This window comes from Artibeus jamaicensis, unplaced genomic scaffold (genome assembly GCF_021234435.1).
Source record: "Artibeus jamaicensis isolate MK-2021 breed Jamaican fruit bat unplaced genomic scaffold, CSHL_Jam_final contig_3174, whole genome shotgun sequence".
In the NCBI taxonomy this organism is placed as follows: domain Eukaryota; kingdom Metazoa; phylum Chordata; class Mammalia; order Chiroptera; family Phyllostomidae; genus Artibeus; species Artibeus jamaicensis.
In genome coordinates this window covers 3,184,978-3,208,145 of record NW_026521738.1, presented here as the reverse complement: position 1 = coordinate 3,208,145, position 23,168 = coordinate 3,184,978, and the positions used below count along the sequence as shown (strand labels likewise).

Below are 23,168 nucleotides of genomic sequence, written 5' to 3'. Positions count from 1 at the left end.
GGCTGAGTCCCCAGTAGGGGGCGCACAAGAGGCACCACACACTTATGTTTCCCTCTTTCTTTCTCTCTTCCCCTCTCTCTAAAAATAAACAAATAAAATCCCTTTTTAAGTTTCTTATTTGAGGAAAACATTTTCAGTGCTGCTGGGGGACTCCGTTTCCCTTCATCATCATTTTCCTTTTATTTCGGTGAGGGACACACACACACACACACACACACACACACACACACCACGCTGTCACACACAAACTTGGGGACCAAGGCCGTCTGGTCCTGGTCCAGAAAGTCTCTGAGCTGGGGGGCAGGTGGGTCAGGGCCTGTGGCCGCCCACCTCCACTAGGTCTGGTTGGGGGGGGGGGGTGCTGTGCTCGGGGACAAAGTGTCACATGGGGGTGCAGGCTTAAGCGTTTGCTTTCTTGGCGCCACCTGGGCTGCCCACTCTCCGTTCTAGCCTGCTGTAGCTCCGGCTGTAGGGCTCGAAGGCGGAGGAGCCCAGTTCATAGCCCGAGGGCAGGTCCGGGAGGGGCCCAGTGGAGAAGCGGAGCCCTGGAGGGGGCGGCAGCGGAGGGGACGCGGACGCCGAGGTCAGCGGGGCGACGCGCGGGGAGGAGTTCCTGGGGTCACCCAAGGAGGCGCCCCTGTGGCCGGCAGGCAGGCCCGACAGGCCAGGTGTCAGTGCCAGAAGGCTGGGGGCCCTGGGCACGGACAGCAGCCGGCCCTGCTCCAGCAGCCGCAGGACGTTGGAAGTGGCGAAGGCTTCCGACGCGGAAGAGGACGCCCGCTTCTCCAGGTCTCTGCTCTGGTCTTTCTTCTGTTTGGTGCGGCGGTTCTGGAACCAGACCTTCACCTTGGCGGGTCGGGGCCAGGGCATCAGGAAGGCAGAGGGGACAGGCAAAGCAAAGCGGGTGGGTGGGAGGAGAAAAGGAGAAGGAGGGCGTGGAAGTGCACGGGCATGGGGAGTGGGGAGCAGGGGTGGGGTGAGAGGGGAAAAAGAGCATTCAGATTGTCATTAAGGTCTCCCCGCCCCCACCAGCCCGCTCTGGGTCAACTGATAAGGGACCATGGGCCCCCAAATCATGGACCCCCTTCACTGTTGACTCTGACCTAGGATGGCGGAGTGATTTGGCAGATGGAGGGTGGAGTTGGATGGGCACAAAGGAAGTTCCTTTCTTGGCTCAAGATATCTTCCACTCAACCAGGTTCAGGGTTTCAGCCACCATCTATGTGCTGGTGATTCCCAGCTCGAGACCCAGGCCACTATCCAACTGCCTGTTAAACTCCACGGGCACAGATCCAGCTCAGATCCACTCCCCCACGCAGGGGCCTCCCCCACCCTCCTTCTTCCATGAGGGGCACCTCCCGCTACCTAAGCAGAAACCTTCACAGAGCTCCCAAGGTCCCCTCCCCACTTCCCACGGCGGGCCCTCACTTCCCTTGCCCCTCTCCCCTGGAGCCCGGCAGCATCTCCCCAGCTGTGCCTCTGCATTCCAGCTGTGCCTGGGAGAGCCACCGGGGGAGCCTAACTCACTCCTGACCTCAGGCCAGGCCAGTCAGAATGGGGGTGGCTGGGACCCTGACAACAGGAGCTTTCAAACTCATGAGGTGATCCCAAGGGGAGAGAACCACTGCTTGAAGCTCTCCCTGCCTCACATCTGAAGCTTGACTTTTGCAGGGCTGGGAGCCAGAGGGAACTGCAAGGCTCTGGCTCCTCGCCTGCCCTGATCTGACTGCACAATTCAGGTGCACTCTTCCAGGGGGCACAGGTCCTGTCCTGAAGCACAGTGCACTTTTGGGGGGGTGGCCTTCCCCTTGTCTTCTCCTGCCCACTGTGGTCTCCCTGGGGGCTGCCATCTTGTCTCCTCCCTCTCCTGGTTCATCTGGAGCTCAGTGAATGCTTGGTGACTTCACCCCTGATTCCTTGTGCTACCATGCAGTGACCCATGGCTACACACCAGGGGAGGGATGTGGTTTCCACTTGGCTGCCAAGACGGGGGAAGCATTTTCTGGAAGGTCATCCATCACCTTCTTCAGGCTCATGAAAAGTCATTGTTAAATTCCAAGAGTCATTGTTGATTCGGAAATGATGTTAATATTTAAGAGACTGCTTGCTGTGACTGTGGGTACATACTCAATCTGGGATGAACGGTACCTGTATATCTGGGTGGCCCTGGTTTTCCTATCCCAGACCAGGAAGGTACTACCTAGCCTGATGTTCTGGAAGAAGCCACCTGGGGCAGAGGTGACGGGCACAGGGACGAGGAGGGTCAGAGCTGCTCTTGTCCAAACTAAGTGGTGATCGTGTCAGTGTTGGGACTTGCCAGTTTGTCCTTAGTCTGGCATGTGGTCCCTGGTCCTGAAAACATCCCTTGGACCAGCAGAATGAGGGAGATCCTGCAGCCAGCCTTTCCTCTACAGCCACATCTTCTTTTCTTGTTTCCTACCCTGACCCTGGGACTCAGGTCGTTCATTCACAGAACACATAAATAGCAAGTACCCAGTACGTGCTCGCGTTGCCAGGTGCTGAGACAAGAATAAACAAAAAGTCCTCCTCTACCCACTTGGGTCTCGGACACCAGTAGTGGGAGAGATGGACAGGCCATCTCTGGTGGGTAGCATCTCTGGTGCTATGATGTGGGATTTTGGCAGAGGAGCAAATGATATAGTGAAGAAGACCCTGAGGTTGGACAGTCTGGGTTCAATTCTGGTTCTTCCCTTAATTAGTTAGATGACATGGGGCAAGTTACTCAACATCTCTGTGCCTTGGTTTTCCCATTTGTACAATGGAGACCATAATAATGCCTCCTCCTCGGTTTGTTGTGATGCTCACTGAGCTAATAATATGGACTTAGCATCATGCTGGCAGACACCGACGTCTTTTAAGCAGCACGATGGCCACATCAGCTCTAGACAGTCTGCCTGGAAACCTGTGGGCTGAGTGGAATCTGAGCCAGGGAATTTTAATGGGAGTCCAAGGGGTCCTACATATAGGAGGTTTGCAGACTATACCTTGGGAAACATTGCTTTAATCAAACACCAAACATTCTCCTGAAAACAAAGTATGGTAACAAAGTATACTGGGGGTGTCTAAAAACAAGGGGACCTGGACTGTGTGGGACCCTTCCTATTCCCTGACAGGAGAGGTGCTTTCAGCGCATGCACCCAGGGGGTGGGGGGTGGGGGGAGAATTCTTTTGATGGTTCCAAGAGAGATCCCTGTGAGACCACCTCCTGATCTCCAGGGCCTTCCTTCACTGCACGGCCTCAGGTTCTGGGCAAGGCCAAGGGTGGAAATCAGCTGTGCTCTGTCATGTTCACTGTTCCCACATCATAAGGACTCTTGAGCCTTCAGACTCCGTGGGTTGGGGGGGGGGGAGGAAAGGGCTTCACTGTTCTGCCCACCCTCTCCTGTACATAGGCTTCCTATCTAAATGTTCAGACAACTCAACTTAATTGGGTCCAAAGAAGTTAAGGAAAAGACTAGAAATTTGAATAAGTCCTGAGAAAGCCCTGTGTTTTCTCTGCTTGAATTAGGACCAGTCCTGAGCCCTCCTGGTATCCAGGGAAGAGGGTCAAGATCCCGGTTGGCAGCAGGAAGACAAGAGAAGCGAACAGGCACAGAGAGAAGCAGGCACTTGGAGAGCAGCCGGGCCATGCATTCAATGGAGCACCAGAGAGCAGGTCTGCCAGCACCCGGAGCTCACATCCTGGGTGGGCAGCGACCTTTGGCTTCCAGTCTCCACCAGACCTGGTTATACCGTGGTTCCTGTTCGTGGATTCCCACATGGCTGCGCCTCCTCTTTTGTCCCGTAGGAGTCGGTGCCTTATCTGAGCACACTTGAAGAAATCTCTTATCTTTTCTCCCAAAGAGCCCTGACCAAGACCCCTCAGATAAGTCAGAGAAAAACCAGCCAGCCACCAGAGAACAAGCTGACTTAGTTTCCACACAGCTCCACTTGGATCTCAAACTTCAGTGATCTAGAATAAAACTCTAGCTTCCTCTCCCACTGTCCTGTTCCTTTCCAACTTTCTCAACTTGTCGAGTAGCACCATTGACCATTTCTCAGCGTTCACGCAGTTATTCAAGTCCAAACCACTTCCCTTTCCCTTGTCCTGTGCACAGAATCCATGAGCGGGTCCTAGCAGGTCCTGTCTCCAACGAGAGCACATCTCAGAGCATTCACTGTTCCCCTCCACCACCACTCTGTCTAAGACAATATACAGTAGCTCCTAACTGGACCACTCTTGTTCCCATTCTCCGGTGGCAGCCAGAGTGACCTCTGAAATGCCAATCTTCTCATGCCACTCTTCATTCAACACCTCACCACCTCCAAGTACAACATGATCTGCCCCACCTATCCACTCTGTTACCCTCCAACTCTAGCCACACTGGCCTCCTGACACTTTTAGAACATTCTACTCCAGTTCCCACCAGCAGACCTTCAGTTACACTATGTCTTGACTTCTCGTCTCCTGGCTCCTCATGTAGCTGCCTGTCTCTTCCCTGTCATTCACATTTCAGCTCAATGTCATTTCCTCCAGAGGCTTTTCCTGACCCCCCTAATAAAGGATTTCCTTCTAGTCTCTATGGTGTCATGTTTTATCTCCCTCATAGTACTGTTAAAAAAGAGACAACATGGAGTCACCTATGCTAAGCCCACATCACCAAACTGAGACTCAATAATCCCTAACCTAACTGCAATTTCATTCTCTCCCAGGAACATAATCTTAGTCTGGCATTTCCTGGTCAGCACTAAGGAGATAATACACTGGATAGCCTCCTTCTGCCCCCCACAGGCAGGCTACTTACCTAAGCCTGAAACAATGCCCTCCAGCCTATGAAAACCTTCCACTCCGCACAGCTCCTGAAAGCTCCTTCTACTTGCCAGATAGGATGCTGCTCAATGCATGAATCATTCAGTAAAGCCAGTAAGACTTTGAAGTTTCACTCAGTTTATTTTCGTTATTTAGTAGCACTCATCACTGTAAAATGCTGTTTGCCTTTCTCATGTAGAATATAAACTGTGTGAAGGCGGGTTCACGGTCTGTTCCGTTCTCTGCAGTATCCCCAGTGCCTAGAACAGTCAATAATATTTATTGATTGATTTATTTAAATTCTCATTGAGGATATGTTTTATTGATTTTAGGGGGTGAGGGGAGAGAGAGAAACATTGATCAGCTGCCTCCCCTCCTGGGGACTGAACCCACAGCCTAGGCATGTGCCCTGACTGAGAATTGAACCCACAACCCTTTAGTGTACAGGACAGTGCTCCAACCAACTCAGAAACCTGGCCAGGGCTCCCATAATATTTTTGAACAAAGGTATGAGTGAATATACTGAGAATTCCACAGAATTCTAGCTATATAACCTTGGGTAAATTAATTAACCTCTCTGAAGCTCAGTGTTCTGCAATGGGAACAATATTATCTAAGGCCATTTTTTAATAAAAATTAGAAAAGCTAATAAATATGCCCACATTTAATTTCTTTGTGCTTCAGTTTCTTCCTCTTTAAAGAAGGCCCCCGGGCCCTGGCTGGTGTAGCTCAGTGGATTGAGCGTGGGCCAGCGAACCACATGATGGCGGTTCGATTCCCAGTCAAGGCACATGCCTGGGTTGCAGGCAGGTTCCCTGCAGGCCAGTTCCCAGCAGGGGACGCACGAAAGGCAACCGTACATTGATGTTTCTCTCCCTCTCTCCTTCCCTTCCCCTCTGAAGATAAATAAATAAAATCTTAAAAAATAAAGAAAGAAAAGAGGCCCCCGGGACTTGTGACTGGCATCTGACATGGGACTGTCCTGTGAGACTGAGCCCTTACCCCGTGGGGCCTGCGCTACCTCCAGGGATTGGTGTAACTGAAGGATTAAGTGGAACTGAACTGTCGGGCACCCAGTCGGTGCTGGGGAGTCGGCTGCTGTTGGTGCTGGAAAACACCACACATTTAGTGTGAGAAGTGGTGTCGGAAGAGAAACCTCACGCCTACCTTTTGGGGGCCTTGTGGTGGTGAGGACTAAAGGAGTTCGAATACGTCAAGCACTCTGAACAGTGCCCGGTGCACAGGAAGCTCTCAATAAATAAATGTCAGCTATACTTTATATTATCTGCAAAATCTCGGGTTGGGGAGGAGAAGGGAGGGTGAGAGCAAAACTCAGTAAGGTGAGGATTCCTCGAGGACTTGCTGTGCGCCCAGCTCCGTGCTGGGCTCTTCCAGGAGGTCTGGGGAGACATGGCCTCCACACACACCGCACACATACACTGTAGTTCAAGCCATGTAGTCAAGTTTGCTTGGGAGGAGGGGAAGCTTCCTAGAAGAAGAGGGGCTTGGCTTTGACCTTCAAAGGCAGGTAAATGCAGGTGTGTGGGGGCAGGGCAAGGGGGATGAGGACTGAGGGGCTGCTGACCTGGGCATCCGAGGTGCACTTGGAGAGCAAAGTCTCAGGGGAGAGGCTGGGGCAAAATTAGGTGAGGCAGAGGGTAGTTAGGATGAAGGAGGTGGGCAGGTGTTGAGGACTGACTCTGGGCCTAGACTTTGGGATTTGAATCTGTCTCTCTGCCGGCCACCAGGAGCTCAGGCCTGGTCCAGCCACTGCAGCTTCCTCCGTGAGCACAGCCCGGCTTTCTAGCCCCAGGCTCAGCCCAGCTGGAGGGAGGGCCCAGCTGCCGTGGGCCCTCTGCTGGGTTGTTCGGGGCTCTACAGAGGCATCTGGAGGAAAACAGGTCCAGGTGGGGAGGGTCAACCTGGGCCTGCAGGACATCAGGTCCCATCCTCCCTGACCTTCCCGCCTCCTCTTCTCGCCCCTCCCCACCTCGCTCTCCGCCCCACTTGGGGTTTACCCCAGAAGGGTGAGGAAGTCCAGGAACACCTGGCCGCTCCATCACGAGGGGTGCACTAGAGCGCACCCTGTCAGTGTGACTGGAGGAGCTGGAGGAATTCCGAAGAGAGAGGGGTGCGCTCCGCACCTGGCTCCCGCACAAGGAGTGCCCGCGAAGAACGGCGGCTGGCAGTTCAGGGAGAAGCCTCACCGTCCTCCTCCGTGCCTCCCACGTCCCTCCCCTGGAAGCGCGGCTCCGCCTACCGGCTTCCTTACTCCTCTCTTCCCTCTCTTCTCCTTACAGACCCTGTTTGGGCTTTGCTTGCAATACATCTGTTGACTGATCCCCCTCATATACAGGGTTAAACGACTAGAGCTGTAGCTAAGGAAGGGTCTCTGAGTCACCCTTGGACAAACCCTAGGCTGACCGCCCAGTTCACCGGGGGCATGAAGATGCCCGCCTGCTTCTCCAAATCCCTGCTCTGGAACACCTTGGGTGTATGACTCTAGGTATAATCTTTCCTCATCTGTAAAATGGGATAATACTGGTAGCTGTATCAAGGGATTAGCCATTGCCATATACAGAATTGTAACCGAGCAGACACCTTATTTTCTCTAACTGGGCTTTTATCTTGATTTTTTTCTTTTGACTCAGACTGGCCTGACCTAGTGCCCTGACTCACCCACCTCCCTCTCCCTTGTTTAATCATTAAGTCCTCAGGACACTGAGGTTTGGTCAATCACCAGTAGTCTTGGGAACAAGGTCCTAGGTCTACTGACCACCAAGACAGAATTTTCAGTTAAGCTAAACAAAAATCTTGGCCTCAGTTGTGTTTTAGCTCTGGGCCCAAGAAAGTGAACGGATCCAGCAGAACTGTCTGTTCCTTGCCAAACTGCACAGAACAACTGCGTGGCTGATGTCAGGACCAGATGCAGCGATCAGTCACCCCCTACCCGAACACCAGCCAGTCAGCAGAGACCAGGACCCTGATTCGATTAGCCACTGTGACTAAGGATTTTCCCGACATAATCTACCCCCTGGAAGCCATCGGGGAGCCAGGTCTCCGAGTATGAGCTACCTATGACTCTGGGCACGGGGCCACCTCCTTAATAAATCCTTACTTTCTTGGTTGGAAAAAAACCAACAACCACAGCAAAAGTTGTTGGCACAAATACCAAGTAAGTATTATTATCATTGTTGTCACGGTGTAGTTCCGCTGCCAGCTTGAAACACCTGCGTTCACGTAGAGCAGGTACTCAGCTTACAGAAGCTTCTCCTTTGGGTTCAGCATACTATTGTTAAAATGCTAAGCCCTTCTTGGGTGAAGCGGGTATTCGGACCTCTTCTCTATAACAAGAGGTTCTGAGCCACACTGGGATGAAGGGAAGGTGACAGAGGGTGGGAAAAGGGGAGGATGGGAAAATAAGGTCCTGGGGGTGTAAAGTCTCATCTCTCCCCGAATCCAACCAACCCCTCACCATCCCTTTCTGCAAGCTTCTCTCACATGCCAACACCCCCGGAGCCACTCTGTGTGAGAAAACCCAAGGTTCCTCCGGCCTTTCCCCCAGTCCCTCCAAACTGCCTGATGCATCGGGAAGTCGGCAGGCACCAACTCTCTTCCTGTCAGCACTGATTTATTTCTCTGGCTTACCTGTAACTTTATGCCTGTCCCTAGTGCATGTCTGAACTCCTCCAAGTTGGTTCTCACACCCAGGGAGTTCCCAGGAGGCCAGGGCAGGGGTGGAATGGCCCGAAAGTCCTCTTACCTGGGTCTCCGACAGGTTCAGCTGGCGAGCCAGCTCAGTGCGCTCCCGGCCCACCACGTACTGGCAGCGCTGGAACTCCAGCTCCAGGCGGTACAGCTGCTCGGCCGTGAAGGAGGTGCGGGTCCGCTTGGGCCGGTCCAGGTCCAGGCCCTTGGGAAGGACAATTTCCCGGATGGTCCCTTTGGCATCTGCAGGGGCCATGAAAGGAGGCAGGTTAGTTCCCTAGTTGAAGAGTTAGGACACAAACAAACATCTTAATTACATGTTTACATGGCTGACGTGTACGCCTTCTTGAGCGTGGGCCTGACTGTGTGACCTCTGACAAGTTGCTTACCCTCCCTGGACCTAGCTTCCTTAATCACTCAATGCAACATGTCGCATCTGATGGGCGTATGTATGTGAACGGGCCTCAGTACAAATGTCAGGTCTACTATCACTCACTCTGGCTCAGCCAGGGTTCTGTTCTCTCAGCAGAGTAAGGAACACCTGGAAAGAGATATACCAAGTCTCCAAGTGCAGAGGAAAAGATGGGCTAGCACTGGGTTGGTCAGTTGGTCAAGGATGCCTTGAGGAGATGTCCCGAGCCAGGTGCTAAGCCCAGTGTGTGTGCACATGGGCTGGCAAGCACTCTGCACAGTCTCTCTGGGGCCCATGGGGAGGCCAGCTGGTGGGAGGGAGAGGACGGCCTGGGGATCTGGGGTCCCCGGAGGAGCCCAAGGACCATTACTACTACATCAAGCTGGGGTACCTTCTACAGGGGGGCTGCTGCCGCTCCACAGTTACCTAGTTCTGAGTGGCAGAGCCACCCTCCCGGGCCCTTCATGCCCAGGGTCACCAGTATTCTGGAGCCTACTTGAGAACCCTGTGGCCCACATTCACCAGATGGTCCCACTTAAATAACTCAGTAACAGCACGAGTGTGTTCAGCAGAAGTCAAATGTTTGGGGCAGGGGCTGTTATTTATTTACACATCAGCTTTAATGATAGGGACAAAGGTGATCCATATTTGAAGCATACACATGGATGGCTTGAAACCTAGTTATTAGAAAGTTTTATGTCGAAGGTTAGAGTGTGGAAATATGCAGCACTGTATTCTGTAGGATTTGCCAAACCACACCCAACACATGATGTCGGTGATAATCAAGCTACACTAGCAGAAATTTACCATTACTTAGGAAGGTTAGCATCAGTGGGAAGACTTAACCAACTCAAGGTGGCCCTGGTCAAGGCACTCTCCACTGCCGCGGGAGCGCCGACCCCTGTAGGCAGCGTGGCGGCCCCCACTTATGTTTTCCTCCTAGTCATAGCTGACACCTCTGCAATGCCTGCTCTGAGCCAGGCACTGTTTTAAGCACTTTAACCCTTCCAGTGTCTCACTGAAGTTGGAACTACTATTATTCTCATTTTACAGACATGGAAAGAAACACATTTTAAGTAACTTACCTGAGGGTGCACTAACATTGTTCAGTAAATTCCAGAAACACCCTCATTTTATTTTATGAGTACCCTCTTTTATTAAGCCTTAATGATTCAACTGATAGGTTATAATGAAGAAGATTTTGATCATGGAGGAAAATGGAACCTTCTGGATGGGTTCAGCATTGCCCTGAAAGGCATAGGAAAGGACCTGCGTCTGGGATGTGTGTCTGTCAGGAGGCTCCATGAGAGCCACAGGACTGTAGACCCTACCTGGAGAATCCCTGCCCTGAGGGTGAACCTGAGACCTCTCCCTCCAAATCCCCCACCATAAGATCCTAGATTGGTTCTTCCCGGTTCCTGCCAGGGCCCGTTCACTCCTCCAGGGGGCGCTTTAGGTCGTCACGGGCTCTGGCTCGCAGGTTCTGCTCTGGATCTCAGAGGTTCTCAAGCACCTTCGTGTTCACAGTCAACCCTCCGGGAGGAGAGTCTGGGTGGGGGACACAGTCACTGATCAGGGGTGGCCCTCCCTCCACCACTGTGCAGGTCTCACATAGGGGTGCCAGGCAGAGCAGGACAAATGAATGTGGGCCCTGCTCTTGGAGTGCACGTAGGAATCGTGGGCCTTTGGGGACGACTCAATCTTCCCCCTCCAAGTCTTTCTATATTCCAGAAAGGTGCGGTAATGTTTGTGACCCTGTCGTGACTGGGTCCCCTTTGCTCAGATCCCACTATTTCCAATTGTGAGCCCAATCTGAGAATGTCCTCACAACCTCCAAGTGACTCCATCTCCAAAGGCACTGGGTTTTATTAAAAGTGTCTTGGGGGTGTGGTGCGGAAAGCATCACCTCCTCTCCCCTGTAAGCTCCCCAGATCTTACTGGAAGCTTGGAGCCTCTGCTCCTAACCACTGAGGTCAGACCATCCACCATCACCTCCACACTTTCTTCCTTGTGGGAGAGCTAAGAGGAGCATCCCCCACCCCCCCGGGAGCAGCCAAGGTCAGCTGTTTTTCTCAGGGTCAGGGTAGGCAAGGACCATGTAAGAAACGCAGCCTCAGAATTGCCTGCTGGGTATCAACACATGCCATACAGATAAGCATCTGAGAAGATGCTCAACATTGCTAGCCATTAGGAAAAGACAAATCAAAACCAAAACATATTAGCATAGCTAGAATAAAGAACACTGAGAGTGCCAAGTGCTGGTGATGATGCGGAGAAACTGGATTTCTCAGACATTGTTGGTAGGAATGTAAGTGGTTCAGCCACTACAGAAGCCGACCTGGCAATTTCTTGAAGAGTTAAATGTATACTTCCCATAGAACCCCACGATCACACCGCTGGGCATTTATCCTGGAGAAACAAGACCTTAGGTTCACATCAAAGACAATTAAAAAAAACTGTGCATGAATATTCATAGCAGCTTTAGTTGTAATAGCACCCAAAAGGAAAAAACACAGATGTCCTTCATTAGCTGAGGGCTTAAACAAACAGTGGTGTAGCTGTACTCTGAGACACTACCCAGCAAACAAAAGGAATGACCATTGATGGACATGACAATTGGGACAAATCTCCTGGTCACTAGCTAAGTGGAAAAAAGTCAGTCCCCCAAATTTTGTGCCATATGATTGATTTCATTTATATAACACCATCAAAATGACAGTTATTGAGGAGGAGCACAGATTCGTGGTTGCCAGGGATTGGGGGAGGGTGTGACTATAAAGGGGTCGTGCGAGGAAGTGCCTTGATAGTGACGGACCAGTTCTGTATCTTGATTGCGGTGGTTGTTACAAGGACCTACAAATGTGATAAAATATCATAGGACTATATATAAAAGCAAAATATAAGTGTAGGCAAAAAGAAATCAACTCTGTAGGTCTATAGACTAGTCAATTATATGGTGCCAGTGTCAAGTTCCTGAGTTTAATAATGTATTATAGATATGTAAGATGTTACCATTGGGAGAAGGTAGTGATGGATACACAAGACCATCTTGTGAGTCTGAAATTATTGCAAAATAAGACAACAACAACAACAATAAAACACTCCATGAAGCTAGACTGCTGTGCTGTCACAGAAATGCACAAACCCATTAGTGGAAAGAATGCCGTCGTGTTTCCCCGGTTTTTCTGCATTCCACTTGTGGTTTGTAAGATGATTTAAAATGGCAATGTTATTTCATTTCAGTGGTTAAGCACTTATTTTAATGTTTACTAGGAAAAAAGGTAAAGCTATGATTTTATGTGCTTAGGATGAAGCTAAAGCAGGTATTTAACTTTAAAAGGCATTATGCTACAGTATTAAATAAATGGCACAGGAATATAACAGAAATGATGGAGATAGCATCCCCATGGCTAGATACTGGGGAACAATGGAATCAAGACGACACAATCAGACCCACATATGTATAATGATAGAGTCTATGGTCAAGACAGCATTCTAAATGGGGAAATCTGATCTAGTCAATAAGCGGAGTTAGGTAGATTAATGTCTACAAATTATGTGTTTGGAATAAAATTAAATTATATTCCTGCCTAGTACCATAAATAACAATAAGTTTCAAATGAATGAGAGCAAATCATAGACTATGAAATGATAAAGGCACTAAAAGATATATAGGAGAGTATTTTTATAATCCTAAGCTTCATGGAAGAGCTCTCTCAGCATGAAACAAAACTGGAGCTGAAAAGGGAAAACAAACGATGTATTTGACTATATTAAAGCTAAAAAGGTTTTATATGACAAAAGCACCAAACCAAGGTAAAATGCAAAAGCAAACAAACAAACCAGAATTGAAGAAAATACTTTTTTTAAAAAGGCGGAGAAATAATATTCAGAATATATAAAATTCAATTACATATAAGTGTTTTTTTTAAAAGGGAAATAGTGTAGTAGAAAAATGCTCAAGTGATTTATCTTGGCCATTTACATAAAAAGATGCTAAATGGTCAATAAACATATGGAAAGATAAGCACAGCCTCACAGAAATCAGGTAATACAAGTTCAAGCAACAATGTGAAAATCATTTATCTCCTGTAAGATCGGAAAGGCATTAAAAGATGATAAATAAATCAGGGATGCATTGTAAGAAAGTCTGCACTCCCATTCAGAGCCATCAATTATCATGACTTTTAAGGCTGCATTTGGCAAGATGAAAGATGCACATAACTTTTGCCCTGACAATTTTATTTGAGTAGGCACTTTTTGAGAAAACCACAGGTTCATGTTCTCCGAGGTATGTATAAGGATGTCTGCTGCAGCATCACTCAAAATCTGAACGCATCCTCAATGTTCCCCACAAGGCAGATGGCTGAACAACTTATGGTAATTCACACTACAAAATACCACGTAATTAAAAAGAATGAGGACTCACTAGTAATTTAAAATGCTGATAAAAAATAATTTTTTCACTTGAAAGATTTTATGCTAAAAGATTGAGTGTATCCTGGGATGGGAGGATGTGGAGAAATAGCACGTTTATACCCAATGGCTGGGAGCATGAATTAGTACATTTTTGATTTGGAAGTATCTATCACAATTTTAAGTATATATACTTAGATTTCAAATATCCACTTCTAGAAATTTATCCTGTAATTATACTCATACAAGATATATGTAAAATGATGTTTAGTTAAAATATTTTACTTTGAGAAAGTTTAAACATACACAGCATTAGAGAGAACAGTAGAGAGAGCCCTGATACACCTACCTCCTGACCTCAATAGTGATAATTTCAGGAAAACCCTGCTTCTTCTACATCCCAACAACCACAATACTATTATCACACATCCCGAGTCAACAATAATTGCTTAATATACAATGTCACTCCTGTTCTCAGGTTTTTCAGACTGTCTCATACATGAGACTTTTAACAGCCATTTGTTCAAATTAAGATGCAAAGATGTTCACCAAAGCACTGTTTGTGGTAGTGAAAGAGTAGAGCCAAGCTATACACCTATCAACAGGGAACTGTTTAAATAAATTACATTCTATCTGTATAACAGAATACTATGCGGTGTTTTTTTTTTAAAGATGTGGTTCTATGTAGAAAGATTTCCACAAATGTCTATTAAGTGAAAGAAAGCAAAACACACTTTGCAAAGAAAATCCCACTTTTGTAACATATAACTTTCATACTTATTTTTTTCAGTTACTAGGAAAAGTTGGGGAGGCTACATCTTGGAATGGAAGTGTATTATATGAAGAAAATAAATAACTTTCAACTTCTACATGATATATAGCATAACAGCATGGATTGGTTTTATAAGTAGAAAGTTATTTTATAATTCAGAAAACAAAAGACATCACAAACAAAATTATAAGACAAACTACAAACTCAAAAAAATTTTCAACACATATTGAAAGCAGTAAGCTACTATCCATAATACAGAATTTCTACAAATCAATAAAGAAAGGGACATTTGAAAGTTAAAAGTGTTGAAGGGAATGAATTAATAGATAGCAGAAGAAATACAACTGGCCAATCACATAAAAAGAAAATAAAGAGGAAAAACTGGGACAGCTGTAATAGCATAAACAATAAAGTATAATTTATAAACAAATAAAATAAAATGAAAACTGCATTAATAATCAAAGAAATAAAAGCTAAAATGCCAGCAAGTTACTACTTATTGCCTATAGGGTTGACAAAGGTCATATATATATATATATATCCAATGTGGGAACAGGGCAAAGGTGGAGGCATAAAAAGCTAAGCATCTTTTTTGAAGAACAATGTGACAATAGCTATCGAGATACAAAGTGCACACCAATGGCCAGCTGTGGAGACACAAGCACGGACTGTGGGGCGTGGGGCGTACCATCTGTGGAGGGCAATTGGGTATTATCTTCCAAATGACAAATATAGACACTCTTCGACCTGGGTACTTTTGGGAACTTCTCTGAAAGATATACCTGTGCAGGTGGAAATGAGCAAGGCACAAGTTTATTTACTGCAGCGTTGTGTATAATAGCAATGGATAAGAAACGAGCTGCGTGTCCGCCAGAAGGGCATCCGTTCTGTAACACACACAATGGTCCATGCCAGCCAGCCCTACAACGGAATACTATGCGTCTGTAAAAAGATGAGCAAGAGATCATTTACACCCCAAGATATAGCGCTAAGTGAAAATAGTGAGGTGCAGAAAAACGTAGAGATGTTACCGTATGAGTTAATGATAAAACAGAAAAGACCACAGCTGCACTGACTTGCATACGCATCATCATTAGGTAGAAGGACTTACTCGAAAGCGTTTCTAAAAAGTCCGCCTTTGCGCTCGGGAACCCGAGGACGGGGGACAGTGCTGGGAGAGGGATTGTTCACTGGGTGCTTCACAGCAACTTTTTGATGTTTGAATGACATGAATTACTATTTTAAAATGAAAGAAAAAAACGTTTTTAATTTTTTTAAATTGTGTGTAAACGTTTTCAAACAGCGATTCCACTGCCAGGAATTATTCCTCGGAAATTCTCAAAGAAGTGCGCCGAGGCCCGTGTCTGGCAGACTTGCTTCACAGGGTTTGCACTCGGAAAAACGCCGGGACACCCATGCGAGGGGAGAAGTTGGCTTTCTTCAACCTGAGAACAGTGTGAAATGGTTGAGCCTGAAAAGAAGACCCCTGCGGATCACATTTTTTAAAAAAGGTAAACTGCAAAACAGGTTATGTAAAATGATCCCGCGTTTGCTAGTGTTTGTATATTAAAATGGAAAATGCCTGGAAGAACACACCTGAGCCTTGGGAAGGGCGGCGGGGTGCGCTGTTTCCAGGAGCCTTCTTCCGTTCGCTGGCGCTTCGGGTTTTACTTCTTGTTTTTCCTGTGTGTGTGTGTGTGTGTGTGTGTGTGTGTGTGTGTGAGAGAGAGAGAGAGAGAGAGAGAGAGAGAGAGAGAGAGAGAGAGAGAATCCCCACCAGAGGATGTATTTACTGATTTCGGAGAGAGAGAGAAGAAATGAGCGAGAGAGACACGGAGAAACGTCGATGGGGGTGGTCTCACGCACATGCCCCGACTGGGAATGGAACCTGCAACGTTTTGCTGCAAGGTACACGCTGCAAACAACCGAGCAGCCCCAGCCAGGGTTCCTTTTTTGTTTTTAAGTCCCCTGTCTACCTGTAAGTGTGGCTCTGCGGGAAGCTAGGTCCTTCAAGTGTCGGATGCCCAGCTGCAGCTTGTACGCGGTGGGCAGCGGGCACAGCAAAGTCCAGGACAGGCCCTGACTTTAAGTTACCCGGCAACTTTGAATTCCAGCGAAGAGCTGCAGGCGCGCGAATTCGGCGGGGAGGAGAGACACGGATTCACCTGGTTATTTCTCCCACCGCGCTGGCTGGCTTCGCGGGCCGGACCGCACACTAGGCAGCCACAGAGGCCGGGGGACTCGCGACCGGCCTCGACGCCCTGCGCCTCCCCAGCCCTTCTGCTCCAGGCGGCCTCTCTCTCCCTGGGAATCCAGCGACCAGTAACAGAACAGTATTTGAGGTCTTTCGGATTTTATATTTCAGTGGTTTCCAAAGCTGAGGATTGCAGAAAATTTAAAAAAAATGTGGCGTCATAAACTTCATATTTTTAACGATTATTCTGTGTTCTGGCATTGTCACCATTTCGGATTAGGGACGACATTTTGAGGACAAAAATAAAGAGGTCGACCTGGAACAGATGTTCCTCTCGGGGAAGGGCGTTGCGGCCTTCTCCTCAGTGTTGCCGGCGCTGCCTCCTTTCATTCAGTCCACGAGTATTTACCGAACACCTACTGTGTGCTGGGAACACACCTGAGCGATTGCATAGACTTGACCGGTGCGGTGACAATCGCCGATGCAGTTCCCGCGCGTCATGAGTGGTTCTCGGCTCCAGACACCGGCCTCCCTTGACCTTTGTGCCAACAGGGCTCCCCGGTCTCTCCGCTCTGGCCGAAGGGGCTGGTCAGGAACCCCGCAGGTCCCCGAGTGCCAGTGCGAGTCAGTCTCTGGGCTGGTCAACGGAGAGCGGGTTTCCGCAGCCGATTCGGTGTAAGGAGTCGCTGATGTTTGTGGAGTGAATCAAAGAGCAAGCGAGCAGAGAGGAAGGGCAAGGCGGTAGGGGCGGGGGAGAGAGGACGGAGGACAGTGCTGGGAGAGGGATTTTTCAGAGGGGACAGTGTTGGGAGAGGGAGCGGCTGGCAGGGAAAGGATCGGAGGGGCTTTGTGCGCCCCAAGGGCCTCACCCCCAACTACACACCCCTCCCCCCGGCAGCGCTTGAACACTCGCCCGCCCCCCCTCGCCCAGCCAGCCGCTGTTCTGGGACCGCTCACCCCTCGGTTTTGTAGACCAGATCCCTTCCCGATGCTACCACCTCTTTCAACCACGTAGGATGCCACCCTGGTACCCCATTTGAGATCCTCCAACCTTCCTTCCGGATTAGGGGGCGGGGAGCAAACCAGGCGCCTAGACCACGCTGAGTCCTAGGGACTCCTGGGCAGGCCCACTCCCGCTGGTGTCCTCTCTGAGTTTCTCAAGCTGTGGTATAAACTCACCTGGCAAACTGGCAAGTAGCCCCCTGCAGGCTTCCGGAGGAGAGCCAGGCCGATCTTTATTTTATGTGAAGCAAGCAAGAAATAAAAGGCAAAATTCATATACTTCCTATGCTGCCACTCATGTAAAATACGAATTAAGAAAACTTGGCAAACAGAGTGGGAAGCTTAGGGTGACTAAGGCCCCAGGCTGGAGTAAAGGGCAGTCGAAGAAATGGCGTCCAGCCATTAAAACCCTTAGACCCCTCTCCCTCTACAGGTGGTGCGCAGTGGGTGAGGACTAATTTGTTTTCCAGCTTAGGCACAGGGGCACGTGTGGCCCATGGTCCCCTCCGGTCCCAAATACTTACTGTCTCAACAATCGAGAGACTCAGTCTCCCAGCTTGCCAAGTCCCCTGTGGGCCACACCTGTAAGCTGCAACCCTGCAGGGGGGTGTGTGTGCGTGAGAGAGAGAGAGAGAGAGAGAGAGAGATTTGGCTGCAGGTCCACAGCCACGGAGTCCAAGCGTCCGCCCAGGGCGGCCGAGCCAGCATGAGAATACGAGGACCACCGAATGCCCTGCACAGCTTCTCGAAAACGAAAACACTCCACGCAGACACACCACACAAGACGACTCACTGGGCTGTGGGCCTGCTCCTCCGTGTGTTGTGGTGGGTGGGGCACGAGGGCATGTATGTAAAGGAAAAATAAAGACCAAAATGATGGCGCCCAGCACAGACCAGTGATGAGAATGTGTGCCCTTCAGCCAAAAGCAAACACAGAAAAAGGAAAAACGTAACAAACATGGAACAAAACAACTGCAGGAAAATAAAAAAGAAACGAAATTCTCTCACAGACCCCAAAACTAAAAATTAAAATTAAATCCCCAAATCTCAAAGTACAGTCCCCTGCGTAAGCCCTTTAAATTTTTCAGCCGCTGGCTGGGGTGTTGGTCCTGGGTTATGGCGTCCATTAACAAACTCAGATAGCGAAGCTTTGGTCCTGCTGTCTGCCGAGGGCAGAGCTCTCACTCCGGCGCTCATTCCTACACAGCACCGCGCCTGCCTTTTCCATTGCCCAAATGCCCGCCTGTGTGCCTTTCTTGGGGCTGCTGCGACCTTCAGACAAGGCCTGCGAAGTCTGGGCCGAGTCCTCCTTAGGTCCGGTGGCTGCTGTAAATACCAGCGGAAAGCGAGGGGACTAAAGGCAAAGACTTAGTACAGACTGGGCTGCTGGAAGGGGAGTCTGTTCCTGCAGGCCACTCCCCCGAAGCGGTGGCACCATGCCAAGAGTCCTCAGAGGCATTTGTGGCAGCCAGGCTCCTGCTAGGTGTCCACCATCCTGCTTTCTGTAAATGTTCCAACGTGTGTGTTTCTGGAGCACGAGTCCAGTACTGTCCCTGGATTCTCAGGGGAGCCAGGCCCCTCCCCCACACTCACATCCATAGAGGGAATTGTCCAGCGGAAGCCAGAGTCCCTGGCCTTCCTTTGTCCTCACGCGTCCCCAGTCACCGAGGGCTCCCAGGTGAAGGAGGGCCAGCTAGTTGGTGGTGGTGTTGGGAGGGGATCCCAACATTCACCTATTCACGGGATCCGGCAGTTTTCCTGCACTCCTGCTCCCAGACAGGTTGGGGCTCTGGGCCAGCCGGGGAGAGCCATAGTTTGTATGCCGAAAGAGCGCTCTGGGAGCAGCTTCTGAGTCCTACCCAAGCTGGGCCAAGGTGGAAGCACAGTTGGCCAATGCAAGCACAGAGCTGAGAGCAGAGGGAGCAGCCCAAGTGGCTTTTGAGACCCACCGGCCCAAGGGACCGCTCCAGGCAAGTGGGGACCGGCACCACAGTCATTGTTCGGGCATTGCTGTCAGACAGCCCGCCATTCCAGGCTGCTTCCAGACGCAGTGTTGAATTCGAGTTGGGAATGATCTGGGAATCACATGGGAGCTTCTGAGTGTTCTGGTGCTAGCAGAAATTGTGAGGCTGCAGGGAGTTTGAATTTGAACTAGCTTCCTCTTGTGACTAGTTCGGGGGATCCCGGGCCCACCAAAAAGGCCTTTGCACTGCCCTCACGCCACCACCACTGCAGTTAAAGCCACGGCAAGGAGGCAGCCAGCTCCTTCCCGCTGCCTCCTGCCCCTGGCGGGTGAGCCCTTAACGAATATGAAACAAAAGGATCCCTCGGCCCTGTACACAGAGATGTGGAGAGGCCTGCCCGGCCACTTGCTCCCTGGGGAAGCATAGCTGCCTCCACGGCAGGGCGTGCGGTGCTCTGTTCTGTGCACATGCCTGTCACCCCAGCAGCCTTGTCTGTACGGCGTGTGGCATAAAGCAGCCTCCATTTTGAGGTGGGGGCAGCAACAAGGTCTGTCTCCCGGTTCCCTGACCCGCATTTCCGCAGAGGTAGTCACTTGAGTGATTGGTTGAGCGGCAGGCAGTTCCTGAAGAGACTGGGGGCCGCAAGTTTGGTCTGCAAGGTGTTGGGAATCCTCGTCTCACCTGCCAGTTCTTGACCCCTCGCTGCGCACCGCCACACCGTGTTGGGCCAGGGCCCAAAGGAGATCAAGTGCCCAACGAGGGGGTGGAGTGGGCAGGAGAGTTGGGGGAAGCCCCTGAGAAAGGAGGCCTACTCCCAGAAGTGGTTTGTGGGTCACCTCAGAGCTCCCCCTTTGTTGTTCAAGGAAGTATTTCCCAAGATTCTGCTGGGTGTTTGTGGTTTTATAAACATCACTTCTGACCCTTGGCACAGTCCTTCTAGGTAAGAGCTATGGGTTTCTTAGTACAAATGAGGAAATGGGCTCAGAGGGGGAAAAACCCAGTTCAAATTCAAATGGCTGTAAGGCCAGTGTTCCAAACCAACTTCACTTAATTCCAGCACCCAAGCATTCCTCCTGCCCCGCTGGGCCCCGGGTCTCCCCAGAAGATCTGCCACCGTGGGATGGGGCCTTCAGGGGAGCAAGTGCTAAGTGGGAAAGAAGCGGAAAGAAGGGCAATAACCCGGAGAGAGTGGGGCTCATTCCCAGAATCCTCACCCCGCCAGCATTCTGAAGGCTTTGATGCAACCCCCTTCATTCCAACCTTTTAAAATTTCCTCCGAAGATACTTAGGATGTGTCCTCAGAGGTCAAGGGCAAAATATACTCTCTGCTTAGCGCATACAGGAGGGACATTCGTCTTGGGGCTAAGGCACTACTGACTTCTCTTCCCCACTGCAGGGCCTTTCATTTGTCAGAGCCTCTGCCCTGGGCCCCGGTGGGGCCTGGAGTGACGCAGGTGACCCTGTTTAGGAGGGATTAGTGCTAAATAACACCCCAAGTATCTCAGGCCCATAATAACCTCATTGTTATTCAATGGCAAAGGACAAAGGGATTTATGAGGGCCCTGTTTATACCTTTTGATTTTTAGGTGCATGTAAGTATGCCTTGTGTGCTGTATTTTCACTATATTGTACAAATGGGACGGCATCACTGTATGTGCGTTTATGAAAGTACACCTTCTGAAAATGCTCACAAGTCTATCCCTGCCTGGCTGTGGGTTGGTCCCAGCATGGGTGTCCTGCACCCCACAGAACTCGTATTGTCCGGAAGGAAATGCCCACCCATAGATGGGGTGTGAGGTGCTCAGTGTCACAGGCACTTGAGGGCCTTAAATGAGTAGTGTGGGTTTAGCAGACTGATTTCTCCATTTCTGTAAGCCCTGAGGATTTCCTTAATGGAACTCGAACCTGGCTGCTATCACCTTGCACCCAGGAAACCCCACAGTCTATGAAATGGCATCTCATTTAGTCCCAGGTTCCCAAAAGGTCCACACACTTGCTGGAATCCCTGCCTTGCCCTATACCTCAAGCCCACACCCACAGCAGCGGCAGGCACCCTGTCTCTGGGTGACCACATCTGACCCAGGACCAGGCTCCCTGGATCCGTGACCGGCATCAGTCCACTGCACACTGAGCTGCCTCCATGTTCTGCCCTAGCCCTGTCCCCCATTCCCAGAGGCCCCCAAGCCCAGCAGCTGCCAGGAGGTTATGTTGAACCAGACCACAGTGTCCCACTCTGTGTGTGAGTAGCCCAGCTCGGATCAGACAAATTCGGGGTCCTGAAGCTGGGGCGACCTGGAGACAGGCTGATTCCCCTCCCTTCCCCAGGCCGTGGGTCTGGAAATTCCAGAGGACCGAAGCAGGCAGGACAGACGTTTAAGAAAGAAGAGGCTGAAAAACAGCAGCGTAAGGAAGCTGGGCTAGGGAGTTGGTGAAGGGGGCCAGGGGAACCGTTACACACGAGCGGCCTCTTTTGGGCTGTGGGTCTCCGGGTCCGGGGCTCTGGGATGCTTTGGTCGTGGCCTAGAAAAGGGCCGAGGGCAAGACCCCAGAATCCGCTTTCTCCCCTCATTTTTCAGGGCGAGGAGAGATCTGGCGAAAGCTGAGCCAAGGGCTTCGCGAGAGGCTGCTGGCTGGGAGGGTGGGGGTGCTGTGGTCAGATCAGCCCCGTTCTCGGGGGGAGAAGGCCTGGGAGAGCCGGGTACTCACTCGGGCACCGTCCAGAGGCGCTCGCTGGAGAGAGAGCTGAGAAGGCGAGCTCGGCGGAGAGAATCGGCCAGGAAAGAAGGGAGGTGGAAGAAGGGGGGAGACGCGAAAAGCCAGGCAGAAAGAAGGCCTCACGGACAACCGGCCGGGCCCAGGCGCCGCGAGGAAGTTGGAACCCAGAGCGAAGCACGGGCGGGCGCCGAGCGAGCCCTCCCCTTCTCCCGGTGCCTTTCCAGAGAGCAACCCGTGCGGCGCCCGGCTGACCGTGGGAGACGGGGCTGCGCTGGAGGCGGAGGAGCTCCGCGGCGGCGGAGCGGGGCCCGGGCCTTTCCTCCCGCGGCGGTTCCTGGCTCTGGTCCCTCCGCGTCCTGACCCCTCTAGAGAGCTCCCGATGCTTTTCTCCGGGCCTGCCGCGAGGCACGCGGAGCGGGGACCGGACGCCCGCCTCCGCCCCTGCGTCCGCAGCCAGCCCGGTGAGCCTCCGGCGAGGGGCCGGCCCCAGGGGCTGCGAAGGTACGACGGCGGAACGGGGATCTCTTCGGTCCGGTTTGAGGCTTTGTCCTTGACACTCGCGTCACTGTCCAGCACACAATAGGCACTCAAAATAATACTGACTGAGTGAATGGCTGAATCACGACTGATGGAATTAATACATTAATTGGGAGGTGGAGACTGCGGGAAGGTCGGAGACCCCAGCTGGGGTAGGGTAGGGGGTCCAGGGCAGCGAGCTCTTACCTCGCACCAGGATGCGGCGGCAGTGATCAGCCTCTCCGAGCCCGGGCTGCCCGTCGCTGTCCGCGCCGCTCTCCCTGGAGCCCGCGGGGCTAGAGGCAGAGGTCCTGGCGATCTCCCCCGGGCTGTGGCCGCCGGCGTCGGCACTGGACTCTTCCGCCGCGCGGCGGTCCGCGCCGCGCCCTCCGCGAGACTCCCGGCGTACGGGGCCCCGGTCGCGCTCCGCGCCCCCATCGCCCATGCCGGCCGCCGCCGCTCTCGCCACTGCGGGTGCAGCCAGCGCTGGCCAAGCCGGCGGCGCGCCGCCCCTCGCGCCCCCCTCCGGGCTCGGACCCTCCTCTGGCCCCGCCCCCGGCGGCCGCCCCACCCCTTTCTGCTGATTGGGCAGGTGTCGCGGGCCTGTCACTCCCAGGGGCCAGACTGGGAGCAGCGCACGCGCGTGGGCGGGGCGCGGG

The 23,168-nt window shown here is 51.3% G+C and overlaps 1 protein-coding gene across 1 annotated transcript; it reads right to left on the bottom strand.

Moving 5' to 3' along the window:
• Nucleotides 1-200: 200 nt before the first annotated feature.
• On the bottom strand, nucleotides 201-23,003 carry VAX2 (ventral anterior homeobox 2). The gene is made up of 3 exons (XM_037127266.2): nucleotides 22,717-23,003; nucleotides 8,574-8,761; nucleotides 201-846 (listed from the first exon to the last, which is right to left on the bottom strand). The coding sequence occupies exons 1-3, from the start codon at nucleotides 22,952-22,954 to the stop codon at nucleotides 400-402; spliced, it is 873 nt and encodes a 290-aa protein (XP_036983161.2). The 5' UTR covers nucleotides 22,955-23,003; the 3' UTR covers nucleotides 201-399.
• Between the last annotated feature and the right edge of the window lie 165 nt (nucleotides 23,004-23,168).

Bases quoted from the DNA above. Each gene is read 5' to 3' on its own strand.
- VAX2 (XM_037127266.2), bottom strand. From the start codon at position 22,954: ATGGGCGATGGGGGCGCGGAGCGCGACCGGGGCCCCGTACGCCGGGAG. The intron at 8,762-22,716 runs GTAAGAGCTCGC...TGGCCCCTGCAG, and splicing joins CCGCCGCATCCTGGTGCGAG to ATGCCAAAGGGACCATCCGG. The intron at 847-8,573 runs GTAAGAGGACTT...CGACCCGCCAAG, and splicing joins TGAACCTGTCGGAGACCCAG to GTGAAGGTCTGGTTCCAGAA.